The following is an 18,836-nucleotide window of genomic DNA, read 5'->3' as shown; positions in this document are numbered from 1 at the left end:
TGAGCCAAACCGGTTAGGGCTGTACTTTTTAAATGAGATCTGTTGATGAACAGAGGTTCTTAATTTTATTCCAGTTTATCAATCTTTTTCATATATAATTAGTATTTTAAAATTCTACTTAAGAAATCTGTGTCTAAACAATAAAAAATATACTTTTAAAAAAATCTGTGTTGACCCCAGTGTCATGAAGATACTCTCTTATATTTTCTTCTTAAATTTTTATTATTTTTACCTTTCACGTTTTGATCTATAATCCATTTGATTTTTGTGTGTGATGTTAGGTACAGGTGAGAAGTTTTTATTGTTGTTGTTGTTTTTAATGTGATAGTCAGTTGATCCAGTTCTATTTATTAAAATATGTGTTTTCCTCTGTACTGGATTGTTTTCTTTGTCATAAATTATATGACCATATATGTATATGGTTTTTGTCAAATCTGAACTTCTGATAGTATGCCCTCCAGTTTTGTTGTTATTCTTTAATATTACCTTGGTTATTCCTGGCCATTTGCATTTCCTTATGAATTTTAGAGGCACCTTGTCAATATTTACCATCTCTGTGACCTTTGCATTGCCTAGTGTAGCACTTGTACATAGAAAGTCCTAATAGATTTGTGAGAAAACTCAGTATACACAAAAATTCCTAAATTGTAGTTTTCTTTGATTTTCCCCAGAGTCTTCGAGCCTGGTTTAACTGGACTGCTCTTACAGTCTAATCACATCTTAAGTTATTTTTTTCTTTCTTCACAGTTCTATCTCCAGTCACATTAGCTAATGGTGACCCAACAAGTTAGCATATTTTAAAATACTCAAATTAATAGTTCCCCTTCTTGGGGAATTTGGTAAGAAATTTCCATTAAAACTTCAGTTTCAGAGTTTGATGGGCAGGCCCTAATACAACCTGAATTGCTGCAATGGTTTCTACATATAGCAAACAATAAGAGCTACCTTTTTTGAGCATTTATGTGCCAGACTTAATGTGCTTAGCATTTTACAAATAATCTGTTATTTATTTTAATAACCATGGGGAATAGGTGGTATTATCCCTTTTTTTATGTGAAAAAGTATTGAGGCTTACCGAGAACTAGCTTACATGTTTGTACATTACAGACACAGAGCTTGAACTAGGCTTATCTGACGCTATGTAGTGTGCTACCTTTAAAACAATAATTTATTTTACTTACTCCATAAGTAATGCCCAGGCTCCTAGCTATTATCCCTAAACTGTGTCCTCCAAAATGTCTTGATTCTGTCTGCCTCCCAACCCCACCCCACATTGTCATTGCTTCTCTCTTAGTCTAAGTCCATTCTAATATCAGCCCACTCTTCCAGCTTTACGTACTTACAATGTAAGCCCATTCGATTGCTCACCATCAAAAAATACTATCACCATGGAAGTTGAAGTCACAGATTCTGTGTGTAAATTTCAATCAAACTTAATTTTTCAAATGGAAATTGAGCTCCAGTTATTTCCATATTCATTTATCTATTACAATAGCTAATATGCTACCTTGACCTTGAGGACACTCATTGGCCTTTGGAATCTGAAAGAAAAAGTCTTTAAGATACAGCATGCTATGGTCTATAGTGCTGAGAATTAAACTGGCAGAGAACAGCAGCCATCTGATCATGACCACTATAACCTTGATAAAGCATTAAGAGGACCCCAGTAGGCTTTTCATATCTATTTGCAGACTCTTCATGCAGCCATATTGCTTTGATGTGGCCCTAAATAAGACAAGTTGGTGTATTAAATTGATATAATTTTTTTTGCCATCGTGGGAAGTAAAAGGATTTTTAATAAAGAGATATTCATTTATTGGCAATTTTCTAGAAAATGTTCTCTTAAATACTGGGAACTATGAAGAAAGATGGATAGGGAAAAACACGAGAGTAGATATGAAAGAAATGAGGCAAATTGAAACACAGAAAACTTCAAGAAGACAATATTAGATCTTCAGATCCAAGTGTCAGTCCTGAAAAGGTTAACACTGATAAGTTTTTTCTTTTAAACTTTTTTATTGATTTGAGAGAGAAAGAGAGATGAGAGAAACATCCATCTGCTGTGCTCCACCTACTTATGCATTCACTGGTTGATTCCTGTATGTCCCCTGACCAGGATTGAACCCACAACATTGGTGTATCAGGATGATGCTCTAACCAACTAAGCTACTGGCCAGGTCTAAAATGTTAAATTCTTAATTATGGAATATTTTTAGCATATCAAAAAATCAGAATAATGATGTTACCTGTATACCTGTCACTCAGAATAATAGCATTTATTTGCATAAAAGACTCAATTGCAGAAAAGTTTGACTTATTCTTGGAATTTTGAAAATATATTGCTTACCAAAATAATATTATGACAGATATTTTTCTTTTTACTTGAGATGTATCCTTAAACTCTAATATGTTCGTTTTTTAATAAGAAAATGTAGAGCATGAGTCTCTATTTTTAAATTTTTTTGCTCAGCTCTTTTAATATACCTTGGAACTGAATCATAGACTCAAAATATAAAAGCCAGCCTGAGCCACAAATTATCCCCTCCACCCACTTATTTTACAGATGACCTGCCCAAGATTATGTAGCTAATTAGTGATAGTATCAGGCCATCATGCTGCCTCATTTTTGTTTTGGGACTATTTACATGTTTGTCAACTATAAGAAAACTTTTTCATAATGGTTTGTTTCCAAAGCATCAAATTTCATCAAATGTATTCCTTAAATAGAAACTGAACATTTGACACATACTAGTAGAAAAATTTCATGGGAAAAAATTGCTACCCTTGAGTTTCCTATTTTTAGTCCTTTATGTGAGCTTAGGCTACACTCGAGTGAAGTAAAAAGGTTAGTTAGTAAACCAGGAAATGTCTTTATATAAACCATTTTATGCTTTAAGAAAGCCAAATTCTGCAAAGGCAGAATACAATTCCTATTTCTAAATCAAGTATATTATGAAAGTAACTGTCTTCCCGATTTTTATTTTTTTATCACACCTTCCCTCCCAGTAAATACACACAGAAATGCCTGGTGGGTGTTGGTCCCATTCTTAGAAAGAAAAATTTTTGTAATCCTCAAAATTCAGTCTTCCCTCAGAAACACCAAAAATCTGCCAGTCTCTGGCCAATGGAACTCCATAAAAATAGTACCTATGTGAGGGAAATGGAAATAACCTTCAGACAAAATTACAAGTTAATAGTTTTTCTGCCAGTTTTTGAGAGAAAGGAGAATGGGTGCTCATGACAGCTAGAATTTTAGTCTGGTTTCTGCCCTACCTCTCTTTGCTGAATACTAAACAAGCTACAGAGTCTGAAGGAAGCAAACTGTACTCTGTACCTACAGGACGTTAGCTCTTTGGTAGAAACCAGCAATACATTGAGAGTCTTGTTACCATTCTAATTTCCATAGTGTTCTTCTCTCAATAACTTTGAGTTTTATGGGAATATGTTTTGTCAATTGCTTTGAAAGATTGAAAGTGGAAAAAAAAATTGAATTTCAAATGTCTTTTATTCCATATTGTAATATATTTTGAGGTCTTTCTTTTGCTCTTTTTTGTCTTCAATTGTTAAATATTAAGCATTATTCCTTTTGGAAGTTTAGTTTTCCTTTGATTCTTAAATTTTTCATGATAATATTTTACATATTTTATTACTATATAAAAGTGTTCAAACTTCAAACTAACCTTAGAAAACAGTGGATTAAAGGTTCCCAAGTTAGAGTACTTATGAGCAAAGTGTCAGTGTAGTGATAGCATCATCCTTATTGGTGAGAGAACGGGGACTACAGTTATGTTTACACCGTAAGGCCATTTACCACTACACTCCCAAAAAGCAGTATCCACTTCTTATATTAGTTTGTGTTAAAAATTCATTTTACCAATTTTTGAGCTGCTGTTACATAGACATAAAGGGCTTATGTCATAATCTTTGTTCTTCAGAGTTTAAAAGTAAAGGTTTCTGGACTTAAACTTGTCAAAGCAAAGAACATTGCATTTAGTCAGCAATATGTACATTCTAGTTAAAAGCATAAAGACAGCTAATGCCCTTACTATGTGCCAGGTATTCTTATAAATGCCGTTTCATGTGTTATTTTTTTTATCCTAACATTAACCCTTCCAGGCAAGTATTGTCACAATCACCATTTTACAGATGAGGTAATTGAGGCGCAGAGAGGGTAAGTAACTTAGCCAAGATCACACTTCAAGTAAAGGGCAGAGCTGGGATAGACTTGGTTCCAAACTCCAGTGTTGTTTATTTCTGATATTCTGCATAAGCATAGCTCCTTCGAAGGACTGTCTTCAGTGTGGCACTTGTAGTCTCGGTGTTCGTGTGAAATATATTTATCCGTCTATGGGAAAGCAGTCTTACGGGTCTGCATTTAGTCTTAGTCATTGACATGGAGCTTCATTGTCATTAAAAAAAAGAAGAGCCAGAATTTCATTTTAAGAAAGAGTATATACTTTATGTAACAACTGCATTTTAAAATTTTGTCTGAACGCAACTAACTTACATGAATCTGAGCAAGTTATTTTGATCACCTCTGCTAAAAAAAAAAAAACAGACACTGCATCCAAACTAAGCTTTTTCCTGGATAAATTAAGAAAACAATTACCCAACTATTCCAGAGAGAAATGTCTTTAGTCCCCTGATGCTCCAAGGGTTATTAAAGTTTTACCTGCAGATAACCAAGACTTCCCGAAGTCACAAGTCATTTACTTCATTCACTGCAGCTAAGAGAGGCCTGTGCTGCTGCCTCATAGGATTATTTCTTGCTGCATTTAACATGCATTAACAAGCATTTGGAAAGAGTTGAACTTCTTCTAGAAAGCTGAGTTGGCTTCTTGAGATCCTATCCCCCAAAACCTTATATTTTCATAATGTAGGTTCTAGATATAGCTTCTCAGAGGCTTTCTTCAGGACCATGTTTTACCAAGTCATTGAAACCTTTTTATTGGACACAAAATGTAAGGATTAGCGCACAAAGAGGAGGAAGGTAGTTCTTCCTTTTTATTTAAAACTGACGATATTTTTTTCCATGTAGTTTTTAATTGTGCTTTAAGTGTGTCTCTTGTGTTTTCTTCTGGCCGCCAGTGCTTCCATCATTCCCTGTTATTTATGGGAGAGCTTAACTTTCTGATGCTAAAATAAAGGGAGGATGTGAGGGAGGAGTTAGGGAGGAGACTCTTAGTTTAAACTTGCTTCATCACAGAAATTTGATTGTGGAAATATTAACATTATTTAACATTCAGATGAGCAACCTCTATCGGAGGAAGTTTACAGAAAGAGCAACCAGATTCCAGACAATTAAACTTTATTACTTTGCCTGAAACATTCAGTGGTTTAGGAAAATAGTTCTTCCTCTCCTCTCCCTTTTGATGTTTACGCTTATTGTGTGGGAGAGGGCCTGTTTGTCCAACAAGCATATTGTTTTTCTTGGAGCAGATGAGCTTGCTAATGCTAGGTCCATTTTGCATTTGATTATAATTATTCTTTCCCCCCTCATTTCTCTCCACCTTGCCCCTAATCCCTCCATCTCTTCCCAAACCCCTCATCTCTCTCTCTCCCCCTTCTCGTCTCTTTTCCGTCTCTCTCCTTCACCCCACCCCCAGTAACTTTCATTTTTCCTTTCCCTTTTCTACTCCTCCTTCCACTCCCTCTTTACTCTGCTTTCCTTTCCTTCCCCCCCTTCCCTTCAACTCTCCCCTCCTCTTTCTTGCCTCTCTCCTTCCTCCTCTTCATCCTCTTCTTTCCCCTCCTTTCCACAGTCACAATCACCTATAACTCTGTATCTTCCAGGATCAGATCTTGACTATTCTGAGGTGTTCAACAAAGGAGATAAATTTTGCCTGCTATGATTAATTTAATGTTATAGCCAAAGAATACTCCAGATAACAAACATCCTCCCCACATCAAATAATTGACTAATGATTTTTCTAAAGACCAGAAAGATATATACCCACCAACATGTGAACATTGTTTATTTTGTTGATTGTGGAAATTATGAATAATTTTTATGTTCTTCATGCTTTTGTTTTTTTTCATATTGTGTAAAGTGTGTCTGTTATAAATGCTGTGTTTTAAAAATCATTTGATCTTTCTGTCCCTGACCCAGTAGATCCTCATTTAATGAAAGTAAAAACAAAATAAAATGAGGAATAAGATTTGATCCTCCAGTGAATATAAATTTTGTTTGCCATTTTGATATTCAATTTTCCAAATCCTTTCAACTTTCAAAATGGTGGCCCCTCAGACTTCAGCTGTTGGTGCTCTCACAGCATGTAATGGATGTTAAATACTGTCTCACAAGGTAGGCTTAACCTCTTAAGTCCTGCAGGACTTCTTCTGCCTTTCTCCACCCTCACCAAAATGTAGTTCATATTTTGTTTTTCTATAATATTTCTATGCTATGAGGATGGTCAGTGTGACAGACTTGGCAATTTATATGTAGATTTGTTTTCAGCCCAGTTCATCAGTCTTGGTGGGGAGAGGGGACTAGCATGTGTGAGCAGCCATTCTATTATTGTTATACCTTGTCAGTTATAAAAAGGCATAAAATTCCTGATGTCCTAGGCAATGATATGAACTCTTCCACAGGTAAATGTTAAAATTCCAAGTTCAGATTCAAATTTGATAGAAAGAACTTCCAGATTATTTCCTTCTCATTTGCCTAGCTTAAGTGTGGAAAGTGAATATAAGACTGGATGACATGTTCTAGACATAGTTATGCATTTCCTAGCTGTAGGGTACTTGGTTCAGAAAGGGTTAACTGGTGTCGTTAGTGAATGGTTTTCTAGCTGCAGGGGTTTTTGAAAAGAGATCTAGGAATTCTGCAGTTAATTGAATTCTTCAGGCATGAACTTATGGTCATTGAAAAAATTTGAGTGAGCGAAATTCTCTTGCTTTGCTACCTGATATAGTTCATATAGTATCTTAGAAGTCCAGATTTATTTTAAAGATTTTATGCCTGTTTATGCTGGTTGGACATTTTATATGATAAACGTGACATTTAAAAAAATTTTACACAATGTATTTGTTCCCTTGCTTTACTCTTCTCCCAGTCCTTCCCGCCTTCTTTCCTCACTTCCCCAAATCTGCATCACTGGTGCATTTTCCCATTCTTCCCCATCTGATGAGCAAAGTTTTAACAGTACATAGAAAGTTAAGTGGCTGGAGTCTTTTAAATATAAGTAACACGCAACCAGTAATAAGCTGTTGGTTGTTTTTTTGCTGCCTGCAAAGAAACATAAACACAGTGCTCATTTCTGGCAGGTTTTTACTGTCAGAGTTTCTCCTATTATATTTATCTTACAATTTGCCAGGGGGTGAAGTTATTAAGTTTTAGCAGCAGCCATCGATCAAGTTCACAAGTTAACACGATAAAGGCTCCGTGCCGCTCCGATCCGGGGAAATGATGATCCTCACTCGGTAATTAACTAAATGAGAAAGTTAAATCTTACTTGAGAGCTGGGAGAGATGAAAGAGAGGTGTTTGTCAGTTTCTCAGTGGAAATTAGAAGCAGTTTTCTGCAATTCCCTAAGCTGCTGCTCTGTCATATTTTACATAAGCACTGGGAAAACGTCTTGTAATTAGTGCTGTCATGGAGGATTTTTTTTGCTGAAGGATGTTGGAATAATTCATTAGATTATCAAGAAAGGCTTGTGTCCTGAAATGATTAGCACAGTGAAATTTAAACCATTAACGATAACAAGTTTAGAGCTTGCTGCAGTGCAGAGGCACCCGGGGTATGTCTGTGCCTATTTCAATCATTTCTTATAATTAAACATTATGTCCTTTTTTTTCCTCCCCATTACTAAGACCCGTCCAAAAATCCTTTTAAGGTGGCACTGCCTACATCAGTGGGTTTACCAGCCTTGGAGGTGTGTGTAGTTAGTAGCTATAATAATGCAGCAGTAAATTAAACTGCTGTGAGTGTCTTGATTTAGAACAAAAGAACCTATCGCCCTGGAAGCTATAAAGTTGCATGAGGGAACCCACTACAGAAATAAGAGCCCCAGTTTTGAAACCTAAAAATGTTAAGCGACTATCCTATCTTTTTACCTCAAAAATTCAACACAAAGGCTTGGCTTGATGAATTTTTTTATATGACTCTGCCTGTAATTAGTAAATAGAAAAAAATGTCCAGTCTTCAAATAATCACTTATACTGGTGCACTTGTGAGTTCATTTCCTAGTGAGTTTTATTTAAAAGAATTGAAGTGATTGCAAGCTTTTTCTTGTTGGTTATTAGAAATCAGATTCATAATGTAAACTTCCCTTCTGCTGACAAATCTGCCCCTTCCCGTCTTCCATGTTCACTAATCAGATCTGACATATTTATGAGTTCACCTAATATGTAATCATATTTAGTAGAAGCTGTTAAAATATTAATGCAGTAATCCCACTGTGAACTGTGAAGTTTACTTCGGTTGAACTGTATATCCCATCTATATGTACAGCCACCATTTTCTTTTCATTTTCACTCTCACCCCAAAAAGATAATGGACTTCTTCTTTGGTCACTGAAAGTTTTAAAGGGTTTTTAAGAACTGAAAACTGGGATGTTAAAAGTTATATCCCACTTTTGAGTATTCATTACTTTTTACTCGGCGTGTTCAATTTATGGCCAAATTCTTTTTCTCTTGAAATCTCCTTGTTAAAAGATGCCAAAATGCTAATGGGCTCTCCCTTCTGGGTCCCTTTTTCTTTTCTACCCTAGCTCTGTAGGAGTTGTAGAACTGTTCTGGACCTCCCTGCTATCACTATTCCGTCACTAGGTGTGCCTACTTATTTCTTTTAATTCTAATCAAAATGTTGACTATACCATTTCCTTTAAGTCAACCAAGACAATGTTAACTTTTTTTTAAAGAGATGTAACTTTTTTTTAAAGATAAATCAAGGAAAAACAGTAGAAAAAAGAACTTTAAAATCAGTATTTTTTAAAATTCTTATCTAACTAAATAAAGCCTGGCAATAGCCAATAGAGTGTATAGTGCAGACCTTTAAAAATCCTCCCTTCTGCCCTGGCCAGTATGGCTTAGTTGGTTGGGCATCATCTTTTGCACCAAGAGTTTACCAGGTGGGCTTGGTCCCCCGTCGGGGGCATGCCAGAGGCAGCTGAACCAATCTGTGTTTCTTTCATCGGTGTTTCTCTCCCTTCCTCTCTCTCTCTAGAATCAATAAACACTTTTTCTTTTTAAATCCCCCCTTCTGCCTCAAGACTCTTGTTTCTCCTGGCTGCAGGAGCAAGAACCCTGGTTCAATCCCCATTCAAGTTAATGTATCAGATTAAATATTTGAAGGATCAGTAAATCATTATACTGAAATAAATGTGTATTATAACCTGTACTTATATTCTCAACAGGCTCTCTCTCTTCCTCTCGTGTGAGGGTAAAATACCTTTCTTCTAATTTTCTAATTTTAGCCACTATCACCACGTGCAGGAGTATTTTATGAGACTTCCGATTGGTCTTCCTGCCTCTGCTCTCACAGCTTGTTCTTGTTATCCTCTTCCCACCTTCCAGCCCTCACCACCATGTTCTGTGTGGCCGCTAGAGTAAATATTTCTAAAGCGTAAATCAGATGATGTTATATTTGACTACTTCAAAACCTCAGGGGCTCTCCTTTACACTTAGGATGAAATCCATACTCCTTACTGAGGCCCAGAAGGTCTTATATGATCCGGCCCCAGGCCACCTCATGGCCTCGTTTCCCACCAGTGCCCCCTCATTCACTGTCCCAGCGGTACTAGCCTTCTTTCTGTCTTTCACTTGAACACAGCTTAGATTTGCTCTTTCTTCTGTTGGAAGGCCTTTCCCCAGATCTTCAGAAGACTGACTTACATTTAGATTTCAGCATCATTCAGTTATCTCCTTCAGCATCATTTCATGACCACCTCAGTTAAAGTATGCTGTACTACTCACTCCCTATTTTATGTTACCATCTTTTGTTTTCTTCACAATACTTACTGGTTTCTGGAATTAATATATTTATTATATATTCTGCCTCTATCCTTCCCCAGAGAAGGTAAAGAAACTTTGTGTACCTCTTCTCTACAGTTTCCCTAGCACCTAGAAAAATGCCCAGCACAGATTAGTCACTCAATAAATGTCTGTTGGTTGCTTGATAACTCTAAAGTTTCATGAGAGAAACATATAGCCTTACCCCCAGCACAACCCTTGCCCATTTTATCTTATATTGATTCATCCTATTAATCATTATATCTTCTTCCCTCTACTATAGGTTTCAATGCCATTCTTTCTTCAAAGCCCTTCTTAAAGCCAAACAGAATCCTTAAATATCATTTGCATCTCTCTAGTCGTAAATATTACTGTTTACCTAGGCCTTGCTCCCCTAATTGCAAATAGTGTCCTATGTCTGGAACATTTTCCTTCTCTACTTACCATGCCCTTTTTCAGTGGTTAAATAAAGGAGGTTTTGCATGCAAATTAGAAACATCTGTCATTTTTACCATCAAGTTTAACCAGTCCGTGCTGTATCTTCCAACCAATACGGGTAGCAAAGTCAGCACACTTAATATTACAGTGGTGTGTTGGTTAGACTAGTTGGTGTCTGCAAGAGTGTATTTTTCTATCCTGGCCCTTGAGGCAGCTTCAGAGAAATTTATGGTAATTTTGAAAGTGATGCATGTACTATGTCTTCGGGGGTGGGGAGGAGGAGGCGTGGGTGGGGAATGCTAGCCCTTAGCCTTTGAGGACTGAGCTGTGGACAGTCATATAAATACTTTTCTTTCATTTTGTGTGCTTGTCACCTGACAGCTTCTTGCTTCTTTCTTTTGGAGATAACTGTTCATTGTTAACAGAAAAGCAGAAAAGGAGATGTGCAGGGGTGGCAGAAAGTTAGTGTTACCATTAAGCTGAGGTTGTTTGTCAGCTTTCCTAGACATTTGAACAGTAGTGGTTGAGTCATTGGGCTTTTGTTGGGAAGGCCAAATCAATTCTGTTGCCACCAATAACCATTACCCTCTCTCCCACACACTCTAATATACAACCTTTTGGGTTTTTAATAAGTGAACTTTTTCACTGTACCCTTGTGGATTTTTAAAGGTTCTCAAATTGAAATTTTGCTGCATTTACTTCAGACATTAGTAGAAAAATCTGTGTGGGAGAATGATAGAAGGAAGAGGGTTGATGACAAAGGCCTTTACCTTTGTTATCTCTACAAATGTAATATCTTCATTACAAATGAAATTAATATTACAGTGGCATTTATCCTTAGACATACCCTATCCTTAGAAGTTTTAAAATCAATTTTATTAAGGTAACTTACATAAATAAAATACACCTATTGAAAGTATACAGTTTGATGAATTTTGGCAACTGTATACACCTGTGTAACAACTGTAGAACATTTTCATTGCCCCCAAAACTCTTCTGCCCTTAACTCTGTCTGTCCCACCCCCACATTCAGCCCCATGCTACCACTGATTTGTTTTCATTATTATAAATTAGATTTGTTATCCTTAGAGTTTCATATAAAGAGAATCATAAAGTATGTACTCTTTTGTGCCTGGCTTCTTTTGTTCAGCATGTGTTTGAGATTTATCCTTGTCATTGTGTGCATCTGTAACTTTATCAGTTCAGCTCTTGATGGACAGTGGGATTTTTTCTGTTTGGGACTCTTATTCATAAGCAGCTATGAAAATTCATGTACAAGTGTTTTGTGTGGAAATATGTTTTTATTTGGAGGAATAAGTACCCAGGAGTGGAATTGCTGGCTCATGTAATAAGTATGTTTCACTTTATAAGAAACTGTCAATCAGTTTTTCTGAAGTAGTTGTACCAGTAAACATTACTGCCAGCAATGTATGAGAGACCCAATTGCTCCTCATTCTTGCCAATACTTGGTATAGTCAGTCTCTTTACTTTTAGCCCTACTAGTTTGTAGTGGTGTCTTGTGATTTTATTTGTGTTTTCTAGTCATAATGATGTTCATGTGCTCATTGGCCATCCCTGGGTCTTTTTTGTTAAATGTCTCTCCAAGTCTTTGCCTTTACTTAAAGAAAAAGGGTTATTTGTTTTCTTATTGAGTTCTGGGAGTTCCTTATATATTTTTAGATACAAGTTCTTTATCAAATACATATATTGCGAATATTTTCTCATAGTTTATGATTTGAATTTTTATTTTCTTAACTGTTTTTTTTGAACCAGAAATTTAAAATTTTACCACATACTGACTTATCTATGTGGTAAAGAAAGGCCAATGACTAATTTGAGACTAAATTAGCAACAAGATTTCCTCTTATATTTTTTCTAGAAGTTCTACATATAAATCCAGAATCCACTTAAGTCAATTTTTGTTTGTGATCTAAAGTAAAGAGCAAGTTCATTTTTCTAAACAGATATCCAGTTGTTTCAGCATCATTTGTTGAGAAGACTATCCTTTCCTGATTGAATTATCTTAGTATCTTTCTCAAAAATCAACTGACTATATGTGAGTCTGGAAATCAATGAAAAAAATATCCTTGGGTGAGGATTTAAAAAAAAAATCTATCAAGGGTTGGCCAGTTCCCATCCAGAGGCTCTGGGGGGAAATTCTCTTCTTCGCTCATTGTTGTTAGCAGAATTCAGTTTCTTGCCTTTGTAGGGTTGAGATCCCCATTTCTTTACTGGCTGTCAGCTCTTGGAGGCTGCCTGCATCCCTTGCCATGGTCTCCTTCCTCTTCTGCCACCAACTCTGCTTTTACAGAGCTCATTTGATTAGATCAGACCCACCAGAGTAAATCTCCCAACCTTAAGGTCAACTAATTTGGGACCTTAATTAAATCACAGCAGTATCTACATGTTTGTTTGAAAAACGGAAAGATGCGTGTACACCAGTAGCCAAGCTTCTTGGGACCATCATATAATTTTGCCTATCCCCTTATCCTGCTTTAGTTTTCTCATAGCACTGTAGACATTATATTTTCTATTTATTTGGTTGTTTTTAACTTGCTGTAACATAAGTTCCCCCAATGATAGATTGTTATTTTTGTTCAATGTTGTATTCCTAGCACCTAGGACAATGTTTGGCGTGTTGTAAATGCTTGCTTAATATTTACTGACTGAACCAATTAATAAAAAAAAAGACTTTATGGCATTTAATTTTGATGACAGTGGAGATGGGATTTTTGGGGGGGTGGGGGGGCGGGGGAGAGTAGATGAAGCATATAAATGTTATTTGAGCTTTAGCTCCAAAGGTACCATAGTCTCAAATTAGTCATTGGCCTTTCTTTGCATGGAGGATTTCTTATTTGACTATTAAAAAATACGTTGTCAGTAATTGTATAAATGTCTAGTAACTGATATATACAAGAAGCAAATTATAAATTAATGTATTTTAAAACTGAATAAAAAGGTTTTATATAAGCCTTAAAGAAAATAGGAAAAATCAATGGAAGAATGAAAATAAGGAGCTAACCCAGCCTACATCCCCAACAGAAGTGAAGACAGAACTTGCTCTTAGTTATTTTCATCAGCCTTCCATCCTACAGCACCTCAGTGCAAAGCTGTGTGCCACTTCTGCTCTAACTGCAAAGCCATTTTTTGCATTTTCTACTTATCCAAGAAGCTTTGCTGGTGAACCATTTTCTGCAGAATTAGGTCCAAATTCCTCTGCCTGGCAAAAGAAAAAGGAAGTTAGCCTTCTTGGCTTGCTAGTAATAGTAACAACATGCTTTCAGCTTTTGGTTTTCATCTATATATATCCCCAAATAATGTCTTCCTATGAACGTTTGGAAATGGATGCCTAATCATCCAGCAATATTCCCAATTTACCGACTTACTATGGTATTACTGTGTCTTTCCTTGTAATTACTGTTCACAAATATTCAATTAGTAAGTATAACAGTGAGCTCTATCATATAGACATAACATAGCATGCAAGACCAACAAATTATATATTTCCCTCATTTTCAATACTTACTGTTATGTGTGTGTGTTTTTAATCCACCCTTTCTACAGACAAAACTTGCCAATGGCACTTCCAGTATGATTGTGCCCAAGCAACGGAAACTCTCGGCAAGCTATGAGAAAGAAAAGGAACTGTGTGTCAAATATTTTGAGCAGTGGTCAGAGTCCGATCAAGTGGAATTTGTGGAACATCTTATATCCCAAATGTGTCATTACCAACATGGGCACATAAACTCGTACCTTAAACCTATGCTGCAGAGGGATTTCATAACTGCTCTGCCAGGTATGTCTACGGGTGTTTGTGAGCCATTAATTTGCCTGGAAGATATGTTACAATGGTAATAGTATTGGATCTTAGCTATACATCTTTTTAAGTTTTTTTTGGCTTCATTTTTACAAACTGAGTCCTTTAATCGTACCTTCTTGGAATATAAATACAAAAAAAAAATCAAATTCTCAAGATAGAAACTGCTCTTTTCCTTATCTTCTCCCTATCATGCTCTTCTACCCACCCTGTTTACCCACACACTGGTTCAAGTAACATCTTTTCTGAAGCATTATCTGGTTTGAGATGTATCTTAGTTTCAAGATATGTTAACCTATATACTTGCCTTTGGATTTCTAAGAGAGTTTATCAACAGAATATTTAAATTGTAGGAATGAAAAAGAAACATTTTTGAGTATTTTAGAAAAAGGTATCTCAGCAGCCTTGTTGTGACATTAAATATGTAAATTCCAGGCTTTACAATCTCACTGTGCACAGTAATAAATACCTATTGTAATAATAATATATATATATACACACAGTCATATATATGTATACACACACAAACATATGAACATTTTAAAGCTTTTATCACATGTACCAAACTATCCTCTAAGAAAAATATACCAACTTACACCCTCCCCAAAAATGCTTATTACCACTTGCTTAATCTTTGCCAATTATAACTTTTTAAAAATTTTTTGTTTTTCCAAAATTGCATTTTAAATTTCCCTTTAAAACAAAAGAAATGCATGTTTATAAATTAGAAATAATCATTTTAAAGCTGAATTTGTACCTGTATCTTTTGTTAAATAGAATAGATTTCTGCCACCTCTTCACTCATTGGATTTTGTTTTAGCCACAGGCAAGCAGTTTTCTGTGCGAACAGCCTGTGTGTACCTCATTCCTGTGCTCTCCCCCTTCACTGAGAGATGTTACTATCTCAGGCATGTACCACTACGAATTGAACAGGAGTTGATTAGACCATTGTATCCCTTTCCCTAATAGTGATTCCTGGTGTGTATCTGCTGACCACTTTATAAGATATTAAATCATCAGTCTAATGCTTTACAACCATTTTAACTTATAAACCTATACCATCTGGCTACATTTAGTAAACCAAACTACTTCAAAAAATGCCTGTAATCCATTAATGTAATGGGTTTGTTTGGAGTGTTAGGTGAAATTACTTCCAAAGAGTTATTATAGGGACATTGTGAAAGATCAGGAGCAATTTGATGGCAGCCATTAAAAGCACAGGAATGGATTTTGGAAACTTCTGATGGTGTAGAAAGTTTCAGTATAAAGATGCAGGATTTGCATCATCACTGTATTTTGCATGAAGAGCTAATTTTTATATTTTAATTGGCTTATAATCATGTTCCTTTAATAAGAATGAGGCGCTGGATGCTTCCATCTGCTTATGCTTAAATATGAAATGTGATTGCCCTGTCCTGGTGACTCAGTTGCTTGGAGTGTCATCGTGTACACAAAAGGTTTTGGGTTTGATTCCCTATCAGGACACATACCCAGGTTACCAGTTTGGTCCCTGGGGCCTGTATGGGAGGCAACTGATGTTTCTCCCTCTCCCTCTCCTCCTCCCTCTTCCCCCTCCCCCTCCCTCTCCTCTTTTCCCTCTGTCTCCCCCTCCATCTTCCCCTCCCCCTCCGTCTCCCTCTTTCTCCCTCCTTCCCATTAATTCTGCCTTCTTCTCCCCTATTCCTGTCTCTAAAATCAATGAACATATCCTCAAAGGAGGTGTGCACCTTTACCACAGTACCCATCACAGGGATCACTGCTTCCTTCATCTAACACCAGTTCCCGCAGGTAGTAAGTCATCAATAAGTTATAACATATATATATATGAATGTGATGCTAGCCAAATAAGATCCACTTGACACTTCTTTTCTAAATCTTCTGAAAAGTGTGATAATATCCATACAATCTTTATAATTACAATAATGTTTAAACACATTTGGATTGTTGCTAATGGCGTCCAAGTGTGTCTTCATATGATTCAGGGGAAAGGCACAAGATGGAATATGGCATTCTGTTCTGTTTAAGTTTGTGCCCAAGGGAGTCAAGTTTGAGGGAATCCTTCGGTACTGTTTAAGTCTTTAGCAAACTTTGATATGTAACATGTAAAGAGAAAGAACTTTGAATGTTTTTGTCTCACTTGTGAATTAGAACAGCAGCCAAAAGGTCTATTAGTGAGATCATCCTATTTTATAGGATCTGTTCCTCTGAGGCCTCAGTATAGATTTGAGTGGTAGAAAAGTGTAATTGGGAAGCCCATCTAGTTTACTCAGCTCAAGATCTACTTCCACTGTGTTTTGCTCTTGTATATCCTACAAAATAGTCTCTGAAATTCTAACCAAGTTATCTATTGGTTTGGGATTATTTTCATTTTTTGGTACTGTCGTTTAGGTTTTATAGCAGCAACTATTCTCAAATATAGTTTTTTTAAAACATCTGAAATTAAACTCATCCTTGAACTTAAACATTCCTTTCTGTCTTTCCTCTTGGGATGTTCCTATACCAATCTGTATTTCCTTCTTCTCTTCTTTCTGCATGCCCAAAATTCTATAGCCCAGCACATTCTGACTTAGTGCCTCTCCCCCAGTACATTTAAAGGATATTTCTTTTACTGAACAGCTTTGGAACTGCAGCAGTAATAGAAACAGAATGAGAAATGGACCTAATATAGAGATTTGGGGGTGTCTGAATCACAGAGTTTGAGATGCCATCCATAGAACATCCCCTAGTGCTGAAATCTATACAGATAGATGTGGATTGTTTTCTGGAATCCTTTTTATTTTTAATGTCTTGGGGGGTTTGCTGGATGTTAGCTTTAACTTCCTTATCTAAAGGAAGATAGAAAATACTGTTCATTTCTGTAACCTTATGGAAAAATTATTGACACTCATTTGACCTAAGTTTCTGTTTGAAAAAGAAACTGGACACACTAGGGACAGTGATGTGCCTTCATAACAGAATAAATGCTGTTTTGTTTCAAAGACCTTTTGTAAAAAATCATTTACCATCTATGTTCTTTGCCTCCTTCCCCCGCCAAAAGCTCGGGGTTTGGATCACATTGCTGAGAACATTCTGTCATATCTGGATGCCAAATCACTATGTGCTGCTGAACTCGTGTGCAAGGAATGGTACCGAGTAACATCTGATGGCATGTTATGGAAAAAGCTCATCGAGAGAATGGTCAGGACAGATTCTCTGTGGAGAGGCCTGGCCGAACGAAGAGGATGGTGAGCCTTTTCACTTTTTTACTATTAGAGCTTCAGGACCTGGCCCTCATTCACTGGAATGTTGTCGGGAACCAGTGAGACCATTCTCATTTAATACAGTGATTTTGCAGGTTTATAGCAGAAAATGTAGAACAGTTGTTCATGTACTAGGCAGTTTTTCTTCTGACCAATCACACATAAATGACATTATAATGTGTTAATACTGCTTTGCAGAAAATAACAAAATACGTGACTAGCCTTCCTTTTTAAAGCATTCTGTTCTCTGGGCAGAAACAGTGTTCTGAAAAAGGGCTGAGGGGCAATTTATAAGGCAAGTAGATGACTTTGAATCACGTAGAAGCCATCAGATCCAGCTTTCCCCTAAAACAATCCAGAACAAATAATTATTTTCTCCTTTAGAAGATTTCTTGCCTTTAGCCCCTGCCTGGGGTGTTTTATTGCCTTTGTAATCAAAATTATTTTTATGCCCAACTAAAATAAGAGCTATAGCCATCAGAAAAGTGAAAAATGGAATTTGGTATAAATAATGGTTTTTTTTATAAGACCTATTTTTTCAAGATTTTACTGCTTAAGCTTGAATTCTTTAAGGCATTTTATAGTTAGCAGTCTGAGACTTACCAGTTTTGTTGTTTTGTTAATGTAATGGTACCATTTTGTTAGAACTTCTGGAAGATTCTTCTATATATAATTGCTCTCAGAGGATACCTCTAGAATGTCACTATGAGAAAGTCAGCTGTGAATATTTCTATAAAATAAAGGTGACATTAAATATTTTTGATAGATATGCATTAGCAGGCATATGTGTGCTTGGTATTAATCTGAGCAATGAATTTTATCAGTTTTTTTACCTTGGATCATAAAGAGATATAAAACAATTAAAAATGGAGGATCAGCTTTTCTTAGCAATTTTCATTATAATATAGTTGGCTCCCTTTTATCTTTGAAATTAATTGGTATATAATAAACAAAATGACCTGTAAATTGTATACCAAGTACTGCAAGAGAGTTCTGTCATTCTGGCTATTAGGAAGACTTTAATATTTCTCTCAAATTCAGTTAAGGGGAGAAAATGCCAGGCAATTGTTTGGCTATGTAAAAATTGCATAAATGAAAGCATACTGTTATTTCTCCTTCCCCAAATATTTTTTCTATCATTTATTTCACTATATAGAAAAATAGAAACCTTATCTCATAACTTATTCCATACTTTGGAAATAAATTCTTTATAGTATAAAAAACAAAATAGTATGTAGCTGTATGGTATTCAAAGTCCATCATTTTGTTAAGCGTGCCAAGACCAACCTTAGAAATAGAGCAGGCAGTTGCTTACATGGGAACATTGCAGGGCAGCAAGGACTATTTCTCAGCCCCTCAAGGGGCGGGGGGGGGGGGATGAAAAGAAAATT

General features: G+C 36.1%; 1 protein-coding gene across 22 annotated transcripts in view; it reads left to right on the top strand.

Moving 5' to 3' along the window:
* The window catches only part of BTRC (beta-transducin repeat containing E3 ubiquitin protein ligase), a 166,638-nt gene that overhangs the window by 128,220 nt on the left and 19,582 nt on the right, over positions 1-18,836 (top strand). For all 22 annotated transcript variants that reach the window (XM_015559324.1, XM_006756529.2, XM_006756531.2 and 19 more), the window contains 2 exons: positions 13,954-14,185; positions 17,244-17,430. In XM_015559324.1, coding sequence (XP_015414810.1) covers positions 13,954-14,185; positions 17,244-17,430 — 419 coding nt within the window. The remainder of the gene's footprint in view (positions 1-13,953; positions 14,186-17,243; positions 17,431-18,836) is intronic.

This window comes from Myotis davidii, unplaced genomic scaffold (assembly GCF_000327345.1).
Source record: "Myotis davidii unplaced genomic scaffold, ASM32734v1 scaffold332, whole genome shotgun sequence".
Classification (NCBI taxonomy): domain Eukaryota; kingdom Metazoa; phylum Chordata; class Mammalia; order Chiroptera; family Vespertilionidae; genus Myotis; species Myotis davidii.
Note: the sequence above shows the minus strand (reverse complement) of the source record. Positions and strands in the feature narration are given on the sequence as shown.